At 43.2% G+C, this 22,746-nt stretch overlaps 1 protein-coding gene across 2 annotated transcripts in view; it reads right to left on the reverse strand.

The window, feature by feature from the left end:
* The window catches only part of LOC139561882 (uncharacterized), a 189,959-nt gene that overhangs the window by 142,950 nt on the left and 24,263 nt on the right, over nucleotides 1–22,746 (reverse strand). For both annotated transcript variants that reach the window (XM_071379270.1, XM_071379269.1), the window contains exon 2: nucleotides 12,885–13,127. In XM_071379270.1, coding sequence (XP_071235371.1) covers nucleotides 12,885–13,127 — 243 coding nt within the window. The remainder of the gene's footprint in view (nucleotides 1–12,884; nucleotides 13,128–22,746) is intronic.

Genomic DNA, 22,746 nt, shown 5'->3' on the forward strand with positions numbered 1-22,746 from the left:
TCAGTAGAGGACTGGTCACCCCTCAGAGCCTGGTTCCTCTGGTCTACCCAGTACAGCCAGTAGAGGACTGGTCACCCCTCAGAGCCTGGTACCTCTCTACCCAGTACAGCCAGTAGAGGACTGGTCACCCCTCAGAGCCTGGTTCCTCTGGTCTACCCAGTACAGCCAGTAGAGGACTGGTCACCCCTCAGAGCCTGGTTCCTCTGGTCTACCCAGTACAGCCAGTAGAGGACTGGTCACCCCTCAGAGCCTGGTTCCTCTGGTCTACCCAGTACAGCCAGTAGAGGACTGGTCACCCCTCAGAGCCTGGTTCCTCTGGTCTACCCAGTACAGCCAGTAGAGGACTGGTCACCCCTCAGAGCCTGGATCCTCTCTACCCAGTACAGCCAGTAGAGGACTGGTCACCCCTCAGAGCCTGGTTCCTCTGGTCTACCCAGTACAGCCAGTAGAGGACTGGTCACCCCTCAGAGCCTGGTTCCTCTCTACCCAGTACAGCCAGTAGAGGACTGGTCACCCCTCAGAGCCTGGTTCCTCTGGTCTACACAGTACAGCCAGTAGAGGACTGGTCACCCCTCAGAGCCTGGTTCCTCTCTACCCAGTACAGCCAGTAGAGGACTTGTCACCCCTCAGAGCCTGGTTCCTCTGGTCTACCCAGTACAGCCAGTAGAGGACTGGTCACCCCTCAGAGCCTGGTTCCTCTGGTCTACCCAGTACAGCCAGTAGAGGACTGGTCACCCCTCATAGCCTGGTTCCTCTCTACCCAGTACAGCCAGTAGAGGACTGGTCACCCCTCAGAGCCTGGTTCCTCTGGTCTACCCAGTACAGCCAGTAGAGGACTGGTCACCCCTCAGAGCCTGGTTCCTCTCTACCCAGTACAGCCAGTAGAGGACTGGTCACCCCTCAGAGCCTGGTTCCTCTGGTCTACCCAGTACAGCCAGTAGAGGACTGGTCACCCCTCAGAGCCTGGTTCCTCTCTACCCAGTACAGTCAGTAGAGGACTGGTCACCCCTCAGAGCCTGGTTCCTCTGGTCTACCCAGTACAGCCAGTAGAGGACTGGTCACCCCTCAGAGCCTGGTTCCTCTCTACCCAGTACAGCCAGTAGAGGACTGGTCACCCCTCAGAGCCTGGTTCCTCTCTACCCAGTACAGCCAGTAGAGGACTGGTCCACCCCTCAGAGCCTGGTTCCTCTCTACCCAGTACAGCCAGTAGAGGACTGGCCACCCCTCAGAGCCTGGTTCCTCTCTACCCAGTACAGCCAGTAGAGGACTGGTCACCCCTCAGAGCCTGGTTCCTCTGGTCTACCCAGTACAGCCAGTAGAGGACTGGTCACCCCTCAGAGCCTGGTTCCTCTGGTCTACCCAGTACAGCCAGTAGAGGACTGGTCACCCCTCAGAGCCTGGTTCCTCTCTACCCAGTACAGCCAGTAGAGGACTGGTCACCCCTCAGAGCCTGGTTCCTCTGGTCTACCCAGTACAGTCAGTAGAGGACTGGTCACCCCTCAGAGCCTGGTTCCTCTCTACCCAGTACAGCCAGTAGAGGACTGGTCACCCCTCAGAGCCTGGTTCCTCTGGTCTACCCAGTACAGCTAGTAGAGGACTGGTCACCCCTCAGAGCCTGGTTCCTCTCTACCCAGTACAGCCAGTAGAGGACTGGTCACCCCTCAGAGCCTGGTTCCTCTGTACCCAGTACAGCCAGTCGAGGACTGGTCACCCCTCAGAGCCTGGTTCCTCTCTACCCAGTACAGCCAGTAGAGGACTGGTCACCCCTCAGAGCCTGGTTCCTCTGTACCCAGTACAGCCAGTCGAGGACTGGTCACCCCTCAGAGCCTGGTTCCTCTCTACCCAGTACAGCCAGTAGAGGACTGGTCACCCCTAAGAGCCTGGTTCCTCTGGTCTACCCAGTACAGCCAGTAGAGGACTGGTCACCCCTCAGAGCCTGGTTCCTCTGGTCTACCCAGTACAGTCAGTAGAGGACTGGTCACCCCTCAGAGCCTGGTTCCTCTGGTCTACCCAGTACAGCCAGTAGAGGACTGGTCAACCCTCAGAGCCTGGTACCTCTCTACCCAGTACAGCCAGTAGAGGACTGGTCACCCCTCAGAGCCTGGTTCCTCTCTACCCAGTACAGCCAGTAGAGGACTGGTCACCCCTCAGAGCCTGGTTCCTCTGGTCTAACCCAGTACAGCCAGTAGAGGACTGGTCACCCCTCAGAGCCTGGTTCCTCTGGTCTACCCAGTACAGCCAGTAGAGGACTGGTCACCCCTCAGAGCCTGGTTCCTCTGGTCTACCCAGTACAACCAGTAGAGGACTGGTCACCCCTCAGAGCCTGGTTCCTCTGGTCTACCCAGTACAGCCAGTAGAGGACTGGTCACCCCTCAGAGCCTGGTTCCTCTGGTCTACCCAGTACAGCCAGTAGAGGACTGGTCACCCCTCAGAGCCTGGTTCCTCTGGTCTACCCAGTACAGCCAGTAGAGGACTGGTCACCCCTCAGAGCCTGGTTCCTCTGGTCTACCCAGTACAGTCAGTAGAGGACTGGTCACCCCTCAGAGCCTGGTTCCTCTCTACCCAGTACAGCCAGTAGAGGACTGGTCACCCCTCAGAGCCTGGTTCCTCTCTACCCAGTACAGTCAGTAGAGGACTGGTCACCCCTCAGAGCCTGGTACCTCTGGTCTACCCAGGACAGCCAGTAGAGGACTGGTCACCCCTCAGAGCCTGGTTCCTCTGGTCTACCCAGTACAGCCAGTAGAGGACTGGTCACCCCTCAGAGCCTGGTTCCTCTGGTCTACCCAGTACAGCCAGTAGAGGACTGGTCACCCCTCAGAGCCTGGTTCCTCTCTACCCAGTACAGTCAGTAGAGGACTGGTCACCCCTCAGAGCCTGGTTCCTCTCTACCCAGTACAGCTAGAAGAGGACTGGTCACCCCTCAGAGCCTGGTTCCTCTGGTCTACCCAGTACAGCCAGTAGAGGACTGGTCACCCCTCAGAGCCTGGTTCCTCTCTACCCAGTACAGCCAGTAGAGGACTGGTCACCCCTCAGAGCCTGGTTCCTCTCTACCCAGTACAGCCAGTAGAGGACTGGTCACCCCTCAGAGCCTGGTTCCTCTCTACCCAGTACAGCCAGTAGAGGACTGGTCACCCCTCAGAGCCTGGTTCCTCTCTACCCAGTACAGCCAGTAGAGGACTGGTCACCCCTCAGAGCCTGGTTCCTCTCTACCCAGTACAGCCAGTAGAGGACTGGTCACCCCTCAGAGCCTGGTTCCTCTCTACCCAGTACAGCTAGTAGAGGACTGGTCACCCCTCAGAGCCTGGTTCCTCTGGTCTACCCAGTACAGCCAGTAGAGGACTGGTCACCCCTCAGAGCCTGGTTCCTCTCTACCCAGTACAGCCAGTAGAGGACTGGTCACCCCTCAGAGCCTGGTTCCTCTCTACCCAGTGCAGCCAGTAGAGGACTGGCCACCCCTCAGAGCCTGGTTCCTCTCTACCCAGTACAGCCAGTAGAGGACTGGTCACCCCTCAGAGCCTGGTTCCTCTCTACCCAGTACAGCCAGTAGAGGACTGGTCACCCCTCAGAGCCTGGTTCCTCTCTACCCAGTACAGCCAGTAGAGGACTGGTCACCCCTCAGAGCCTGGTTCCTCTCTACCCAGTACAGCCAGTAGAGGACTGGTCACCCCTCAGAGCCTGGTTTCTCTCTACCCAGTACAGCCAGTAGAGGACTGGTCACCCCTCAGAGCCTAGTTCCTCTCTACCCAGTACAGCCAGTAGAGGACTGGTCACCCCTCAGAGCCTGGTTCCTCTCTACCCAGTACAGCCAGTAGAGGACTGGTCACCCCTCATAGCCTGGTTCCTCTCTACCCAGTACAGCCAGTAGAGGACTGGTCACCCCTCAGAGCCTGGTTCCTCTGGTCTACCCAGTACAGCCAGTAGAGGACTGGTCACCCCTCAGAGCCTGGTTCCTCTGGTCTACCCAGTACAGCCAGAAGAGGACTGGTCACCCCTCAGAGCCTGGTTCCTCTGGTCTACCCAGTACAACTAGTAGAGGACTGGTCACCCCTCAGAGCCTGGTTCCTCTGGTCTACCCAGTACAACTAGTAGAGGACTGGTCACCCCTCAGAGCCTGGTTCCTCTTTACCCAGTACAGCCAGTAGAGGACTGGTCACCCCTCAGAGCCTGGTTCCTCTCTACCCAGTACAGTCAGTAGAGGACTGGTCACCCCTCAGAGCCTGGTTCCTCTCTACCCAGTACAGCCAGTAGAGGACTGGTCACCCCTCAGAGCCTGGTTCCTCTCTACCCAGTACAGCCAGTAGAGGACTGGTCACCCCTCAGAGCCTGGTTCCTCTCTACCCAGTACAGCCAGTAGAGGACTGGCCACCCCTCAGAGCCTGGTTCCTCTGGTCTACCCAGTACAGCCAGTAGAGGACTGGTCACCCCTCAGAGCCTGGTTCCTCTGGTCTACCCAGTACAGCCAGTAGAGGACTGGTCACCCCTCAGAGCCTGGTTCCTCTCTACCCAGTACAGCCAGTAGAGGACTGGTCACCCCTCAGAGCCTGGTTCCTCTCTACCCAGTACAGCCAGTAGTGGACTGGTCACCCCTCAGAGCCTGGTTCCTCTCTACCCAGTACAGCCAGTAGAGGACTGGTCACCCCTCAGAGCCTGGTTCCTCTCTACCCAGTACAGCCAGTAGAGGACTGGCCACCCCTCAGAGCCTGGTTCCTCTGGTCTAACCAGTACAGCCAGTAGAGGACTGGTTACCCCTCAGAGCCTGGTTCCTCTGGTCTACCCAGTACAGCCAGTAGAGAACTGGTCACCCCTCAGAGCCTGGTTCCTCTCTACCCAGTACAGCCAGTAGAGGACTGGTCACCCCTCAGAGCCTGGTTCCTCTCTACCCAGTACAGTCAGGAGAGGACTGGTCACCCCTCAGAGCCTGGTTCCTCTGGTCTACCCAGTACAGCCAGAAGAGGACTGGTCACCCCTCAGAGCCTGGTTCCTCTGGTCTACCCAGTACAGCCAGTAGAGGACTGGTCACCCCTCAGAGCCTGGTTCCTCTGGTCTACCCAGTACAGCCAGTAGAGGACTGGTCACCCCTCAGAGCCTGGTTCCTCTGGTCTACCCAGTACAGTCAGTAGAGGACTGGTCACCCCTCAGAGCCTGGTTCCTCTCTACCCAGTACAGTCAGGAGAGGACTGGTCACCCCTCAGAGCCTGGTTCCTCTGGTCTACCCAGTACAGCCAGAAGAGGACTGGTCACCCCTCAGAGCCTGGTTCCTCTGGTCTACCCAGTACAGCCAGTAGAGGACTGGTCACCCCTCAGAGCCTGGTTCCTCTGGTCTACCCAGTACAGCCAGTAGAGGACTGGTCACCCCTCAGAGCCTGGTTCCTCTGGTCTACCCAGTACAGCCAGTAGAGGACTGGTCACCCCTCAGGGCCTGGTTCCTCTCTACCCAGTACAGCCAGTAGAGGACTGGTCACCCCTCAGAGCCTGGTTCCTCTCTACCCAGTACAGCCAGTAGAGGACTGGTCACCCCTCAGAGCCTGGTTCCTCTGGTCTACCCAGTACAGCCAGTAGAGGACTGGTCACCCCTCAGAGCCTGGTTCCTCTGGTCTACCCAGTACAGCCAGTAGAGGACTGGTCACCCCTCAGAGCCTGGTTCCTCTGGTCTACCCAGTACAGCCAGTAGAGGACTGGTCACCCCTCAGAGCCTGGTTCCTCTGGTCTACCCAGTACAGCCAGTAGAGGACTGGTCACCCCTCAGAGCCTGGTTTCTCTCTACCCAGTACAGCCAGTAGAGGACTGGTCACCCCTCAGAGCCTGGTTCCTCTCTACCCAGTACAGCCAGTAGAGGACTGTTCACCACTCAGAGCCTGGTTCCTCTCTACCCAGTACAGCAAGTAGAGGACTGGTCACCCCTCAGAGCCTGGTTCCTCTCTACCCAGTACAGTCAGTAGAGGACTGGTCACCCCTCAGAGCCTGGTTCCTCTCTACCCAGTACAGCCAGTAGAGGACTGGTCACCCCTCAGAGCCTGGTTCCTCTGGTCTACCCAGTACAGTCAGTAGAGGACTGGTCACCCCTCAGAGCCTGGTTCCTCTCTACCCAGTACAGCCAGTAGAGGACTGGTCACCCCTCAGAGCCTGGTTCCTCTGGTCTACCCAGTACAGCCAGTAGAGGACTGGTCACCCCTCAGAGCCTGGTTCCTCTCTACCCAGTACAGCCAGTAGAGGACTGGTCACCCCTCAGAGCCTGGTTCCTCTGGTCTACCCAGTACAGTCAGTAGAGGACTGGTCACCCCTCAGAGCCTGGTTCCTCTGGTCTACCCAGTACAGCCAGTAGAGGACTGGTCACCCCTCAGAGCCTGGTTCCTCTGGTCTACCCAGTACAGTCAGTAGAGGACTGGTCACCCCTCAGAGCCTGGTTCCTCTCTACCCAGTACAGCCAGTAGAGGACTGGTCACCCCTCAGAGCCTGGTTCCTCTCTACCCAGTACAGCCAGTAGAGGACTGGTCACCCCTCAGAGCCTGGTTCCTCTCTACCCAGTACAGCAAGTAGAGGACTGGTCACCCCTCAGAGCCTGGTTCCTCTCTACCCAGTACAGTCAGTAGAGGACTGGTCACCCCTCAGAGCCTGGTTCCTCTCTACCCAGTACAGCCAGTAGAGGACTGGTCACCCCTCAGAGCCTGGTTCCTCTGGTCTACCCAGTACAGTCAGTAGAGGACTGGTCACCCCTCAGAGCCTGGGTCCTCTCTACCCAGTACAGTCAGTAGAGGACTGGTCACCCCTCAGAGCCTGGTTCCTCTGGTCTACCCAGTACAGCCAGAGGTTCTTACCCAGGTGATAGACTAGATAAGGTTTATATTCCAGTGATATGTAACCAGAGGTAGACAGGTTCTTACCCAGGTGATAGACTAGATAAGGTTTATATTCCAGTGATATGTAACCAGAGGTAGAGAGGTTCTTACCCAGGTGATAGACTAGATAAGGTTTATATTCCAGTGATATGTAACCAGAGGTAGAGAGGTTCTTACCCAGGTGATAGACTAGATAAGGTTTATATTCCAGTGATATGTAACCAGAGGTAGACAGGTTCTTACCCAGGTGATAGACTAGATAAGGTTTATATTCCAGTGATATGTAACCAGAGGTAGAGAGGTTCTTACCCAGGTGATAGACTAGATAAGGTTTATATTCCAGTGATATGTAACCAGAGGTAGACAGGTTCTTACCCAGGTGATAGACTAGATAAGGTTTATATTCCAGTGATATGTAACCAGAGGTAGAGAGGTTCTTACCCAGGTGATAGACTAGATAAGGTTTATATTCTGGTGATATGTAACCAGAGGTAGACAGGTACTTACCCAGGTGATAGACTAGATAAGGTTTATATTAAAGTGATATGTAACCAGAGGTAGACTAGATAAGGTTTATATTCCAGTGATATGTAACCAGAGGTAGACAGGTTCTTACCCAGGTGATAGACTAGATAAGGTTTATATTCCAGTGATATGCAACCAGAGGTAGAGAGGTTCTTACCCAGGTGATAGACTAGATAAGGTTTATATTCCAGTGATATGTAACCAGAGGTAGAGAGGTTCTTACCCAGGTGATAGACTAGATAAGGTTTATATTCCAGTGATATGTAACCAGAGGTAGACAGGTTCTTACCCAGGTGATAGACTAGATAAGGTTTATATTCCAGTGATATGTAACCAGAGGTAGAGAGGTTCTTACCCAGGCGATAGACTAGATAAGGTTTATATTCCAGTGATATGTAACCAGAGGTAGAGAGGTTCTTACCCAGGTGATAGACTAGATGAGGTTTATATTCCAGTGATATGTAACCAGAGGTAGAGAGGTTCTTACCCAGGTGATAGACTAGATAAGGTTTATATTCCAGTGATATGTAACCAGAGGTAGACAGGTTCTTACCCAGGTGATAGACTAGATAAGGTTTATATTCCAGTGATATGTAACCAGAGGTAGACAGGTTCTTACCCAGGTGATAGACTAGATAAGGTTTATATTCCAGTGATATGTAACCAGAGGTAGACAGGTTCTTACCCAGGTGATAGACTAGATAAGGTTTATATTCCAGTGATATGTAACCAGAGGTAGACAGGTTCTTACCCAGGTGATAGACTAGATAAGGTTTATATTCCAGTGATATGTAACCAGAGGTAGACAGGTTCTTACCCAGGTGATAGACTAGATAAGGTTTATATTCCAGTGATATGTAACCAGAGGTAGACAGGTTCTTACCCAGGTGATAGACTAGATAAGGTTTATATTCCAGTGATATGTAACCAGAGGTAGACAGGTTCTTACCCAGGTGATAGACTAGATAAGGTTTATATTCCAGTGATATGTAACCAGAGGTAGAGAGGTTCTTACCCAGGTGATAGACTAGATAAGGTTTATATTCCAGTGATATGTAACCAGAGGTAGACTAGATAAGGTTAATTTTCCAGTGATATGTAACCAGAGGTAGAGAGGTTCTTACCCAGGTGATAGACTAGATAAGGTTTATATTCCAGTGATATGTAACCAGAGGTAGACAGGTTCTTACCCAGGTGATAGACTAGATAAGGTTAATTTTCCAGTGATATGTAACCAGAGGTAGACAGGTTCTTACCCAGGTGATAGACTAGATAAGGTTAATTTTCCAGTGATATGTAACCAGAGGTAGAGAGGTTCTTACCCAGGTGATAGACTAGATAAGGTTTATATTCCAGTGATATGTAACCAGAGGTAGACAGGTTCTTACCCAGGTGATAGACTAGATAAGGTTTATATTCCAGTGATATGTAACCAGAGGTAGACAGGTTCTTACCCAGGTGATAGACTAGATAAGGTTTATATTCCAGTGATATGTAACCAGAGGTAGAGAGGTTCTTACCCAGGTGATAGACTAGATAAGGTTTATATTCCAGTGATATGTAACCAGAGGTAGAGAGGTTCTTACCCAGGTGATAGACTAGATAAGGTTTATATTCCAGTGATATGTAACCAGAGGTAGACAGGTTCTTACCCAGGTGATAGACTAGATAAGGTTTATATTCCAGTGATATGTAACCAGAGGTAGACAGGTTCTTACCCAGGTGATAGACTAGATAAGGTTTATATTACAGTGATATGTAACCAGAGGTAGAGAGGTTCTTACCCAGGTGATAGACTAGATAAGGTTTATATTCCAGTGATATGTAACCAGAGGTAGAGAGGTTCTTACCCAGGTGATAGACTAGATAAGGTTTATATTCCAGTGATATGTAACCAGAGGTAGAGAGGTTCTTACCCAGGTGATAGACTAGATAAGGTTTATATTCCAGTGATATGTAACCAGAGGTAGACAGGTTCTTACCCAGGTGATAGACTAGATAAGGTTTATATTCCAGTGATATGTAACCAGAGGTAGACAGGTTCTTACCCAGGTGATAGACTAGATAAGGTTTATATTCCAGTGATATGTAACCAGAGGTAGAGAGGTTCTTACCCAGGTGATAGACTAGATAAGGTTTATATTCCAGTGATATGTAACCAGAGGTAGACAGGTTCTTACCCAGGTGATAGACTAGATAAGGTTTATATTCCAGTGATATGTAACCAGAGGTAGACAGGTTCTTACCCAGGTGATAGACTAGATAAGGTTTATATTCCAGTGATATGTAACCAGAGGTAGACAGGTTCTTACCCAGGTGATAGACTAGATAAGGTTTATATTCCAGTGATATGTAACCAGAGGTAGAGAGGTTCTTACCCAGGTGATAGACTAGATAAGGTTTATATTCCAGTGATATGTAACCAGAGGTAGACAGGTTCTTACCCAGGTGATAGACTAGATAAGGTTTATATTCCAGTGATATGTAACCAGAGGTAGAGAGGTTCTTACCCAGGCGATAGACTAGATAAGGTTTATATTCCAGTGATATGTAACCAGAGGTAGAGAGGTTCTTACCCAGGTGATAGACTAGATGAGGTTTATATTCCAGTGATATGTAACCAGAGGTAGAGAGGTTCTTACCCAGGTGATAGACTAGATAAGGTTTATATTCCAGTGATATGTAACCAGAGGTAGACAGGTTCTTACCCAGGTGATAGACTAGATAAGGTTTATATTCCAGTGATATGTAACCAGAGGTAGACAGGTTCTTACCCAGGTGATAGACTAGATAAGGTTTATATTCCAGTGATATGTAACCAGAGGTAGACAGGTTCTTACCCAGGTGATAGACTAGATAAGGTTTATATTCCAGTGATATGTAACCAGAGGTAGACAGGTTCTTACCCAGGTGATAGACTAGATAAGGTTTATATTCCAGTGATATGTAACCAGAGGTAGACAGGTTCTTACCCAGGTGATAGACTAGATAAGGTTTATATTCCAGTGATATGTAACCAGAGGTAGACAGGTTCTTACCCAGGTGATAGACTAGATAAGGTTTATATTCCAGTGATATGTAACCAGAGGTAGACAGGTTCTTACCCAGGTGATAGACTAGATAAGGTTTATATTCCAGTGATATGTAACCAGAGGTAGAGAGGTTCTTACCCAGGTGATAGACTAGATAAGGTTTATATTCCAGTGATATGTAACCAGAGGTAGACTAGATAAGGTTAATTTTCCAGTGATATGTAACCAGAGGTAGAGAGGTTCTTACCCAGGTGATAGACTAGATAAGGTTTATATTCCAGTGATATGTAACCAGAGGTAGACAGGTTCTTACCCAGGTGATAGACTAGATAAGGTTAATTTTCCAGTGATATGTAACCAGAGGTAGACAGGTTCTTACCCAGGTGATAGACTAGATAAGGTTAATTTTCCAGTGATATGTAACCAGAGGTAGAGAGGTTCTTACCCAGGTGATAGACTAGATAAGGTTTATATTCCAGTGATATGTAACCAGAGGTAGACAGGTTCTTACCCAGGTGATAGACTAGATAAGGTTTATATTCCAGTGATATGTAACCAGAGGTAGACAGGTTCTTACCCAGGTGATAGACTAGATAAGGTTTATATTCCAGTGATATGTAACCAGAGGTAGAGAGGTTCTTACCCAGGTGATAGACTAGATAAGGTTTATATTCCAGTGATATGTAACCAGAGGTAGAGAGGTTCTTACCCAGGTGATAGACTAGATAAGGTTTATATTCCAGTGATATGTAACCAGAGGTAGACAGGTTCTTACCCAGGTGATAGACTAGATAAGGTTTATATTCCAGTGATATGTAACCAGAGGTAGACAGGTTCTTACCCAGGTGATAGACTAGATAAGGTTTATATTACAGTGATATGTAACCAGAGGTAGAGAGGTTCTTACCCAGGTGATAGACTAGATAAGGTTTATATTCCAGTGATATGTAACCAGAGGTAGAGAGGTTCTTACCCAGGTGATAGACTAGATAAGGTTTATATTCCAGTGATATGTAACCAGAGGTAGAGAGGTTCTTACCCAGGTGATAGACTAGATAAGGTTTATATTCCAGTGATATGTAACCAGAGGTAGAGAGGTTCTTACCCAGGTGATAGACTAGATAAGGTTTATATTCCAGTGATATGTAACCAGAGGTAGAGAGGTTCTTACCCAGGTGATAGACTAGATAAGGTTTATATTCCAGTGATATGTAACCAGAGGTAGACAGGTTCTTACCCAGGTGATAGACTAGATAAGGTTTATATTCCAGTGATATGTAACCAGAGGTAGAGAGGTTCTTACCCAGGTGATAGACTAGATAAGGTTTATATTCCAGTGATATGTAACCAGAGGTAGAGAGGTTCTTACCCAGGTGATAGACTAGATAAGGTTTATATTCCAGTGATATGTAACCAGAGGTAGAGAGGTTCTTACCCAGGTGATAGACTAGATAAGGTTTATATTCCAGTGATATGTAACCAGAGGTAGACAGGTTCTTACCCAGGTGATAGACTAGATAAGGTTTATATTCCAGTGATATGTAACCAGAGGTAGACAGGTTCTTACCCAGGTGATAGACTAGATAAGGTTTATATTCCAGTGATATGTAACCAGAGGTAGACAGGTTCTTACCCAGGTGATAGACTAGATAAGGTTTATATTCCAGTGATATGTAACCAGAGGTAGACAGGTTCTTACCCAGGTGATAGACTAGATAAGGTTTATATTCCAGTGATATGTAACCAGAGGTAGAGAGGTTCTTACCCAGGTGATAGACTAGATAAGGTTTATATTCCAGTGATATGTAACCAGAGGTAGACAGGTTCTTACCCAGGTGATAGACTAGATAAGGTTTATATTCCAGTGATATGTAACCAGAGGTAGACAGGTTCTTACCCAGGTGATAGACTAGATAAGGTTTATATTCCAGTGATATGTAACCAGAGGTAGACAGGTTCTTACCCAGGTGATAGACTAGATAAGGTTTATATTCCAGTGATATGTAACCAGAGGTAGAGAGGTTCTTACCCAGGTGATAGACTAGATAAGGTTTATATTCCAGTGATATGTAACCAGAGGTAGACAGGTTCTTACCCAGGTGATAGACTAGATAAGGTTTATATTCCAGTGATATGTAACCAGAGGTAGACAGGTTCTTACCCAGGTGATAGACTAGATAAGGTTTATATTCCAGTGATATGTAACCAGAGGTAGACAGGTTCTTACCCAGGTGATAGACTAGATAAGGTTTATATTCCAGTGATATGTAACCAGAGGTAGAGAGGTTCTTACCCAGGTGATAGACTAGATAAGGTTTATATTCCAGTGATATGTAACCAGAGGTAGAGAGGTTCTTACCCAGGTGATAGACTAGATAAGGTTTATATTCCAGTGATATGTAACCAGAGGTAGACAGGTTCTTACCCAGGTGATAGACTAGATAAGGTTTATATTCCAGTGATATGTAACCAGAGGTAGACAGGTTCTTACCCAGGTAGAAGACAAGTCCAGGTTCCAGATGCAGTAGAATCCTGTAAAAGTCTGATTTCACCCTTCTTGTGTCTTCTGCTTCTTCTAAGGCCTTGTACAACAGTCTCATCTGCTCCTGGCTGGTCATCTGGTGGATCCTGATGTCACAGTACAACTCCTCATAGAACAGCTCATAAAGGATGGGCTTCACTTTGGTAACCATCTGAATGAGTTGATACTTATGGTCGTCCACAAATAAGGCACCTGAAAAGAGATGTAGAGTTATATACTGTAGAGCAAGAGGACATTACTAGTCAGGTTAGATGTAGAGTTATATACTGTAGAACAAGAGGACATTACTAGTCAGGTTAGATGTAGAGTTATATACTGTAGAGGACATTACTAGTCAGGTTAGATGTAGAGTTATATACTGTAGAACAAGAGGACATTACTAGTCAGGTTAGATGTAGAGTTATATACTGTAGAACAAGAGGACATTACTAGTCAGGTTAGATGTAGAGTTATATACTGTAGAACAAGAGGACATTACTAGTCAGGTTAGATGTAGAGTTATATACTGTAGAACAAGAGGACATTACTAGTCAGGTTAGATGTAGAGTTATATACTGTAGAGGACATTACCAGTCAGGTTAGATGTATAGTTATATACTGTAGAACAAGAGGACATTACTAGTCAGGTTAGATGTAGAGTTATATACTGTAGAGGACATTACTAGTCAGGTTAGATGTAGAGTTATATACTGTAGAGGACATTACTACTCAGGTTAGATGTAGAGTTATATACTGTAGAGGACATTACTAGTCAGGTTAGATGTAGAGTTATATACTGTAGAGGACATTACTAGTCAGGTTAGATGTAGAGTTATATACTGTAGAACAAGAGGACATTACTAGTCAGGTTAGATGTAGAGTTATATACTGTAGAACAAGAGGACATTACTAGTCAGGTTAGATGTAGAGTTATATACTGTAGAGGACATTACTAGTCAGGTTAGATGTAGAGTTATATACTGTAGAGGACATTACTAGTCAGGTTAGATGTAGAGTTATATACTGTAGAACAAGAGGACATTACTAGTCAGGTTAGATGTAGAGTTATATACTGTAGAACAAGAGGACATTACTAGTCAGGTTAGATGTAGAGTTATATACTGTAGAGGACATTACTAGTCAGGTTAGATGTAGAGTTATATACTGTAGAGGACATTACTAGTCAGGTTAGATGTAGAGTTATATACTGTAGAGGACATTACTAGTCAGGTTAGATGTAGAGTTATATACTGTAGAACAAGAGGACATTACTAGTCAGGTTAGATGTAGAGTTATATACTGTAGAACAAGAGGACATTACTAGTCAGGTTAGATGTAGAGTTATATACTGTAGAGGACATTACTAGTCAGGTTAGATGTAGAGTTATATACTGTAGAGGACATTACTAGTCAGGTTAGATGTAGAGTTATATACTGTAGAGGACATTACTAGTCAGGTTAGATGTAGAGTTATATACCGTAGAGGACATTACTAGTCAGGTTAGATGTAGAGTTATATACTGTAGAGGACATTACTAGTCAGGTTAGATGTAGAGTGATATACTATACAACAAGAGGACATTACTAGTCCGGTTAGATGTAGAGTTATATACTGTAGAACAAGAGGACATTACTAGTCAGGTTAGATGTAGAGTTATATACTGTAGAACAAGAGGACATTACTAGTCAGGTTAGATGTAGAGTTATATACTGTAGAGGACATTACTAGTCAGGTTAGATGTAGAGTTATATACTGTAGAGGACATTACTAGTCAGGTTAGATGTAGAGTTATATACTGTAGAGGACATTACTAGTCAGGTTAGATGTAGAGTTAAATACTGTAGAACAAGAGGACATTACTAGTCAGGTTAGATGTAAAGTTATATACTGTAGAGGACATTACTAGTCAGGTTAGATGTAGAGTTATATACTGTAGAACAAGAGGACATTACTAGTCAGGTTAGATGTAGAGTTATATACTGTAGAGGACATTACTAGTCAGGTTAGATGTAGAGTTATATACTGTAGAGGACATTACTAGTCAGGTTAGATGTAGAGTTATATACTGTAGAGGACATTACTAGTCAGGTTAGATGTAGAGTTATATACTGTAGAGGACATTACTAGTCAGGTTAGATGTAGAGTTATATACTGTAGAACAAGAGGACATTACTAGTCAGGTTAGATGTAGAGTTATATACTGTAGAGGACATTACTAGTCAGGTTAGATGTAGAGTTCTATACTGTAGAGGACATTACTAGTCAGGTTAGATGTAGAGTTATATACTGTAGAGGACATTACTAGTCAGGTTAGATGTAGAGTTCTATACTGTAGAACAAGAGGACATTACTAGTCAGGTTAGATGTAAAGTTATATACTGTAGAACAAGAGGACATTACCAGTCAGGTTAGATGTAGAGTTATATACTGTAGAACAAGAGGACATTACTAGTCAGGTTAGATGTAGAGTTATATACTGTAGAGGACATTACTAGTCAGGTTAGATGTAGAGTTATATACTGTAGAGGACATTACTACTCAGGTTAGATGTAGAGTTATATACTGTAGAGGACATTACTAGTCAGGTTAGATGTAGAGTTATATACTGTAGAACAAGAGGACATTACTAGTCAGGTTAGATGTAGAGTTATATACTGTAGAACAAGAGGACATTACTAGTCAGGTTAGATGTAGAGTTATATACTGTAGAGGACATTACTAGTCAGGTTAGATGTAGAGTTATATACTGTAGAGGACATTACTAGTCAGGTTAGATGTAGAGTTATATACTGTAGAACAAGAGGACATTACTAGTCAGGTTAGATGTAGAGTTATATACTGTAGAACAAGAGGACATTACTAGTCAGGTTAGATGTAGAGTTATATACTGTAGAGGACATTACTAGTCAGGTTAGATGTAGAGTTATATACTGTAGAGGACATTACTAGTCAGGTTAGATGTAGAGTTATATACTGTAGAGGACATTACTAGTCAGGTTAGATGTAGAGTTATATACTGTAGAACAAGAGGACATTACTAGTCAGGTTAGATGTAGAGTTATATACTGTAGAACAAGAGGACATTACTAGTCAGGTTAGATGTAGAGTTATATACTGTAGAGGACATTACTAGTCAGGTTAGATGTAGAGTTATATACTGTAGAGGACATTACTAGTCAGGTTAGATGTAGAGTTATATACTGTAGAGGACATTACTAGTCAGGTTAGATGTAGAGTTATATACCGTAGAGGACATTACTAGTCAGGTTAGATGTAGAGTTATATACTGTAGAGGACATTACTAGTCAGGTTAGATGTAGAGTGATATACTATACAACAAGAGGACATTACTAGTCAGGTTAGATGTAGAGTTATATACTGTAGAGGACATTACTAGTCCGGTTAGATGTAGAGTTATATACTGTAGAGGACATTACTAGTCAGGTTAGATGTAGAGTTATATACTGTAGAACAAGAGGACATTACTAGTCAGGTTAGATGTAGAGTTATATACTGTAGAGGACATTACTAGTCAGGTTAGATGTAGAGTTATATACTGTAGAGGACATTACTAGTCAGGTTAGATGTAGAGTTATATACTGTAGAGGACATTACTAGTCAGGTTAGATGTAGAGTTATATACTGTAGAGGACATTACTAGTCAGGTTAGATGTAGAGTTATATACTGTAGAGGACATTGCTAGTCAGGTTAGATGTAGAGTTATATACTGTAGAGGACATTACTAGTCAGGTTAGATGTAGAGTGATATACTATACAACAAGAGGACATTACTAGTCAGGTTAGATGTAGAGTTATATACTGTAGAGGACATTACTAGTCCGGTTAGATGTAGAGTTATATACTGTAGAACAAGAGGACATTACTAGTCAGGTTAGATGTAGAGTTATATACTGTAGAACAAGAGGACATTACTAGTCAGGTTAGATGTAGAGTTATATACTGTAGAGGACATTACTAGTCAGGTTAGATGTAGAGTTATATACTGTAGAGGACATTACTAGTCAGGTTAGATGTAGAGTTATATACTGTAGAGGACATTACTAGTCAGGTTAGATGTAGAGTTATATACTGTAGAACAAGAGGACATTACTAGTCAGGTTAGATGTAGAGTTATATACTGTAGAGGACATTACTAGTCAGGTTAGATGTAGAGTTATATACTGTAGAACAAGAGGACATTACTAGTCAGGTTAGATGTAGAGTTATATACTGTAGAGGACATTACTAGTCAGGTTAGATGTAGAGTTATATACTGTAGAGGACATTACTAGTCAGGTTAGATGTAGAGTTCTATACTGTAGAGGACATTACTAGTCAGGTTAGATGTAGAGTTATATACTGTAGAGGACATTACTAGTCAGGTTAGATGTAGAGTTATATACTGTAGAACAAGAGGACATTACTAGTCAGGTTAGATGTAGAGTTATATACTGTAGAACAAGAGGACATTACTAGTCAGGTTAGATGTAGAGTTATATACTGTAGAGGACATTACTAGTCAGGTTAGATGTAGAGTTATATACTGTAGAACAAGAGGACATTACTAGTCAGGTTAGATGTAGAGTTATATACTGTAGAGGACATTACTAGTCAGGTTAGATGTAGAGTTATATACTGTAGAGGACATTACTAGTCAGGTTAGATGTAGAGTTATATACTGTAGAGGACATTACTAGTCAGGTTAGATGTAGAGTTATATACTGTAGAGGACATTACTAGTCAGGTTAGATGTAGAGTTATATACTGTAGAGGACATTACTAGTCAGGTTAGATGTAGAGTTATATACTGTAGAGGACATTACTAGTCAGGTTAGATGTAGAGTTATATACTGTAGAACCAGAGGACATTACTAGTCAGGTTAGATGTAGAGTTATATACTGTAGAGGACATTACTAGTCAGGTTAGATGTAGAGTTATATACTGTAGAGGACATTACTAGTCAGGTTAGATGTAAAGTTATATACTGTAGAACAAGAGGACATTACTAGTCAGGTTAGATGTAGAGTTATATACTGTAGAACAAGAGGACATTACTAGTCAGGTTAGATTTAGAGTTATATACTGTAGAGGACATTACTAGTCAGGTTAGATGTAGAGTTATATACTGTAGAGGACATTACTAGTCAGGTTAGATGTAGAGTTATATACTGTAGAACAAGAGGACATTACTAGTCAGGTTAGATGTAGAGTTATATACTGTAGAGGACATTACTAGTCAGGTTAGATGTAGAGTTATATACTGTAGAGGACATTACTAGTCAGGTTAGATGTAGAGTTATATACTGTAGAACAAGAGGACATTACTAGTCAGGTTAGATGTAGAGTTATATACTGTAGAGGACATTACTAGTCAGGTTAGATGTAGAGTTATATACTGTAGAGGACATTACTAGTCAGGTTAGATGCAGAGTTATATACTGTAGAGGACATTACTAGTCAGGTTAAATGTAGAGTTATATACTGTAGAACAAGAGGACATTACTGGTCAGGTTAGATGTAGAGTTATATACTGTAGAGGACATTACTAGTCAGGTTAGATGTAGAGTTATATACTGTAGAGGACATTACTACTCAGGTTAGATGTAGAGTTATATACTGTAGAGGACATTACTAGTCAGGTTAGATGTAGAGTTATATACTGTAGAGGACATTACTAGTCAGGTTAGATGTAGAGTTATATACTGTAGAACAAGAGGACATTACTAGTCAGGTTAGATGTAGAGTTATATACTGTAGAACAAGAGGACATTACTAGTCAGGTTAGATGTAGAGTTATATACTGTAGAGGACATTACTAGTCAGGTTAGATGTAGAGTTATATACTGTAGAGGACATTACTAGTCAGGTTAGATGTAGAGTTATATACTGTAGAACAAGAGGACATTACTAGTCAGGTTAGATGTAGAGTTATATACAGTAGAACAAGAGGACATTACTAGTCAGGTTAGATGTAGAGTTATATACTGTAGAGGACATTACTAGTCAGGTTAGATGTAGAGTTATATACTGTAGAGGACATTACTAGTCAGGTTAGATGTAGAGTTATATACTGTAGAGGACATTACTAGTCAGGTTAGATGTAGAGTTATATACTGTAGAGGACATTACTAGTCAGGTTAGATGTAGAGTTATATACTGTAGAGGACATTACTAGTCAGGTTAGATGTAGAGTTCTATACTGTAGAGGACATTACTAGTCAGGTTAGATGTAGAGTTATATACTGTAGAGGACATTACTAGTCAGGTTAGATGTAGAGTTCTATACTGTAGAGGACATTACTAGTCAGGTTAGATGTAGAGTTATATACTGTAGAGGACATTACTAGTCAGGTTAGATGTAGAGTTATATACTGTAGAGGACATTACTAGTCAGGTTAGATGTAGAGTTATATACTGTAGAGGACATTACTAGTCAGGTTAGATGTAGAGTTATATACTGTAGAGGACATTACTAGTCAGGTTAGATGTAGAGTTATATAATGTAGAACAAGAGGACATTAATAGTCAGGTTAGATGTAGAGTTATATACTGTAGAGGACATTACTAGCCAGGTTAGATGTAGAGTTATATACTGTAGAACAAGAGGACATTAATAGTCAAGTTAGATGTAGAGTTATATACTGTAGAGGACATTACTAGTCAGGTTAGATGTAGAGTTCTATACTGTAGAGGACATTACTAGTCAGGTTAGATGTAGAGTTATATACTGTAGAGGACATTACTAGTCAGGTTAGATGTAGAGTTATATACTGTAGAACAAGAGGACATTACTAGTCAGGTTAGATGTAGAGTTATATACTGTAGAACAAGAGGACATTACTAGTCAGGTTAGATGTAGAGTTATATACTGTAGAGGACATTACTAGTCAGGTTAGATGTAGAGTTATATACTGTAGAACAAGAGGACATTACTAGTCAGGTTAGATGTAGAGTTATATACTGTAGAGGACATTACTAGTCAGGTTAGATGTAGAGTTATATACTGTAGAGGACATTACTAGTCAGGTTAGATGTAGAGTTATATACTGTAGAGGACATTACTAGTCAGGTTAGATGTAGAGTTATATACTGTAGAGGACATTACTAGTCAGGTTAGATGTAGAGTTATATACTGTAGAGGACATTACTAGTCAGGTTAGATGTAGAGTTATATACTGTAGAGGACATTACTAGTCAGGTTAGATGTAGAGTTATATACTGTAGAACCAGAGGACATTACTAGTCAGGTTAGATGTAGAGTTATATACTGTAGAGGACATTACTAGTCAGGTTAGATGTAGAGTTATATACTGTAGAGGACATTACTAGTCAGGTTAGATGTAAAGTTATATACTGTAGAACAAGAGGACATTACTAGTCAGGTTAGATGTAGAGTTATATACTGTAGAACAAGAGGACATTACTAGTCAGGTTAGATTTAGAGTTATATACTGTAGAGGACATTACTAGTCAGGTTAGATGTAGAGTTATATACTGTAGAGGACATTACTAGTCAGGTTAGATGTAGAGTTATATACTGTAGAACAAGAGGACATTACTAGTCAGGTTAGATGTAGAGTTATATACTGTAGAGGACATTACTAGTCAGGTTAGATGTAGAGTTATATACTGTAGAGGACATTACTAGTCAGGTTAGATGTAGAGTTATATACTGTAGAACAAGAGGACATTACTAGTCAGGTTAGATGTAGAGTTATATACTGTAGAACAAGATGACATTACTAGTCAGGTTAGATGTAGAGTTATATACTGTAGAACAAGAGGACATTACTAGTCAGGTTAGATGTAGAGTTATATACTGTAGAGGACATTACTAGTCAGGTTAGATGTAGAGTTATATACTGTAGAGGACATTACTAGTCAGGTTAGATGCAGAGTTATATACTGTAGAGGACATTACTAGTCAGGTTAGATGTAGAGTTATATACTGTAGAACAAGAGGACATTACTGGTCAGGTTAGATGTAGAGTTATATACTGTAGAGGACATTACTAGTCAGGTTAGATGTAGAGTTATATACTGTAGAGGACATTACTACTCAGGTTAGATGTAGAGTTATATACTGTAGAGGACATTACTAGTCAGGTTAGATGTAGAGTTATATACTGTAGAGGACATTACTAGTCAGGTTAGATGTAGAGTTATATACTGTAGAACAAGAGGACATTACTAGTCAGGTTAGATGTAGAGTTATATACTGTAGAACAAGAGGACATTACTAGTCAGGTTAGATGTAGAGTTATATACTGTAGAGGACATTACTAGTCAGGTTAGATGTAGAGTTATATACTGTAGAACAAGAGGACATTACTAGTCGGGTTAGATGTAGAGTTATATACAGTAGAACAAGAGGACATTACTAGTCAGGTTAGATGTAGAGTTATATACTGTAGAGGACATTACTAGTCAGGTTAGATGTAGAGTTATATACTGTAGAGGACATTACTAGTCAGGTTAGATGTAGAGTTATATACTGTAGAGGACATTACTAGTCAGGTTAGATGTAGAGTTATATACTGTAGAACAAGAGGACATTACTAGTCAGGTTAGATGTAGAGTTATATACTGTAGAACAAGAGGACATTACTAGTCAGGTTAGATGTAGAGTTATATACTGTAGAGGACATTACTAGTCAGGTTAGATGTAGAGTTATATACTGTAGAGGACATTACTAGTCAGGTTAGATGTAGAGTTATATACTGTAGAGGACATTACTAGTCAGGTTAGATGTAGAGTTATATACCGTAGAGGACATTACTAGTCAGGTTAGATGTAGAGTTATATACTGTAGAGGACATTACTAGTCAGGTTAGATGTAGAGTGATATACTATACAACAAGAGGACATTACTAGTCAGGTTAGATGTAGAGTTATATACTGTAGAGGACATTACTAGTCCGGTTAGATGTAGAGTTATATACTGTAGAACAAGAGGACATTACTAGTCAGGTTAGATGTAGAGTTATATACTGTAGAACAAGAGGACATTACTAGTCAGGTTAGATGTAGAGTTATATACTGTAGAGGACATTACTAGTCAGGTTAGATGTAGAGTTATATACTGTAGAGGACATTACTAGTCAGGTTAGATGTAGAGTTATATACTGTAGAGGACATTACTAGTCAGGTTAGATGTAGAGTTATATACTGTAGAACAAGAGGACATTACTAGTCAGGTTAGATGTAGAGTTATATACTGTAGAGGACATTACTAGTCAGGTTAGATGTAGAGTTATATACTGTAGAACAAGAGGACATTACTAGTCAGGTTAGATGTAGAGTTATATACTGTAGAGGACATTACTAGTCAGGTTAGATGTAGAGTTATATACTGTAGAGGACATTACTAGTCAGGTTAGATGTAGAGTTATATACTGTAGAGGACATTACTAGTCAGGTTAGATGTAGAGTTATATACTGTAGAGGACATTACTAGTCAGGTTAGATGTAGAGTTATATACTGTAGAGGACATTACTAGTCAGGTTAGATGTAGAGTTCTATACTGTAGAGGACATTACTAGTCAGGTTAGATGTAGAGTTATATACTGTAGAGGACATTACTAGTCAGGTTAGATGTAGAGTTCTATACTGTAGAGGACATTACTAGTCAGGTTAGATGTAGAGTTATATACTGTAGAGGACATTACTAGTCAGGTTAGATGTAGAGTTATATACTGTAGAACAAGAGGACATTACTAGTCAGGTTAGATGTAGAGTTATATACTGTAGAACAAGAGGACATTACTAGTCAGGTTAGATGTAGAGTTATATACTGTAGAGGACATTACTAGTCAGGTTAGATGTAG

Source organism: Salvelinus alpinus, chromosome 31, assembly GCF_045679555.1.
Source record: "Salvelinus alpinus chromosome 31, SLU_Salpinus.1, whole genome shotgun sequence".
Classification (NCBI taxonomy): Eukaryota; Metazoa; Chordata; class Actinopteri; order Salmoniformes; family Salmonidae; genus Salvelinus; species Salvelinus alpinus.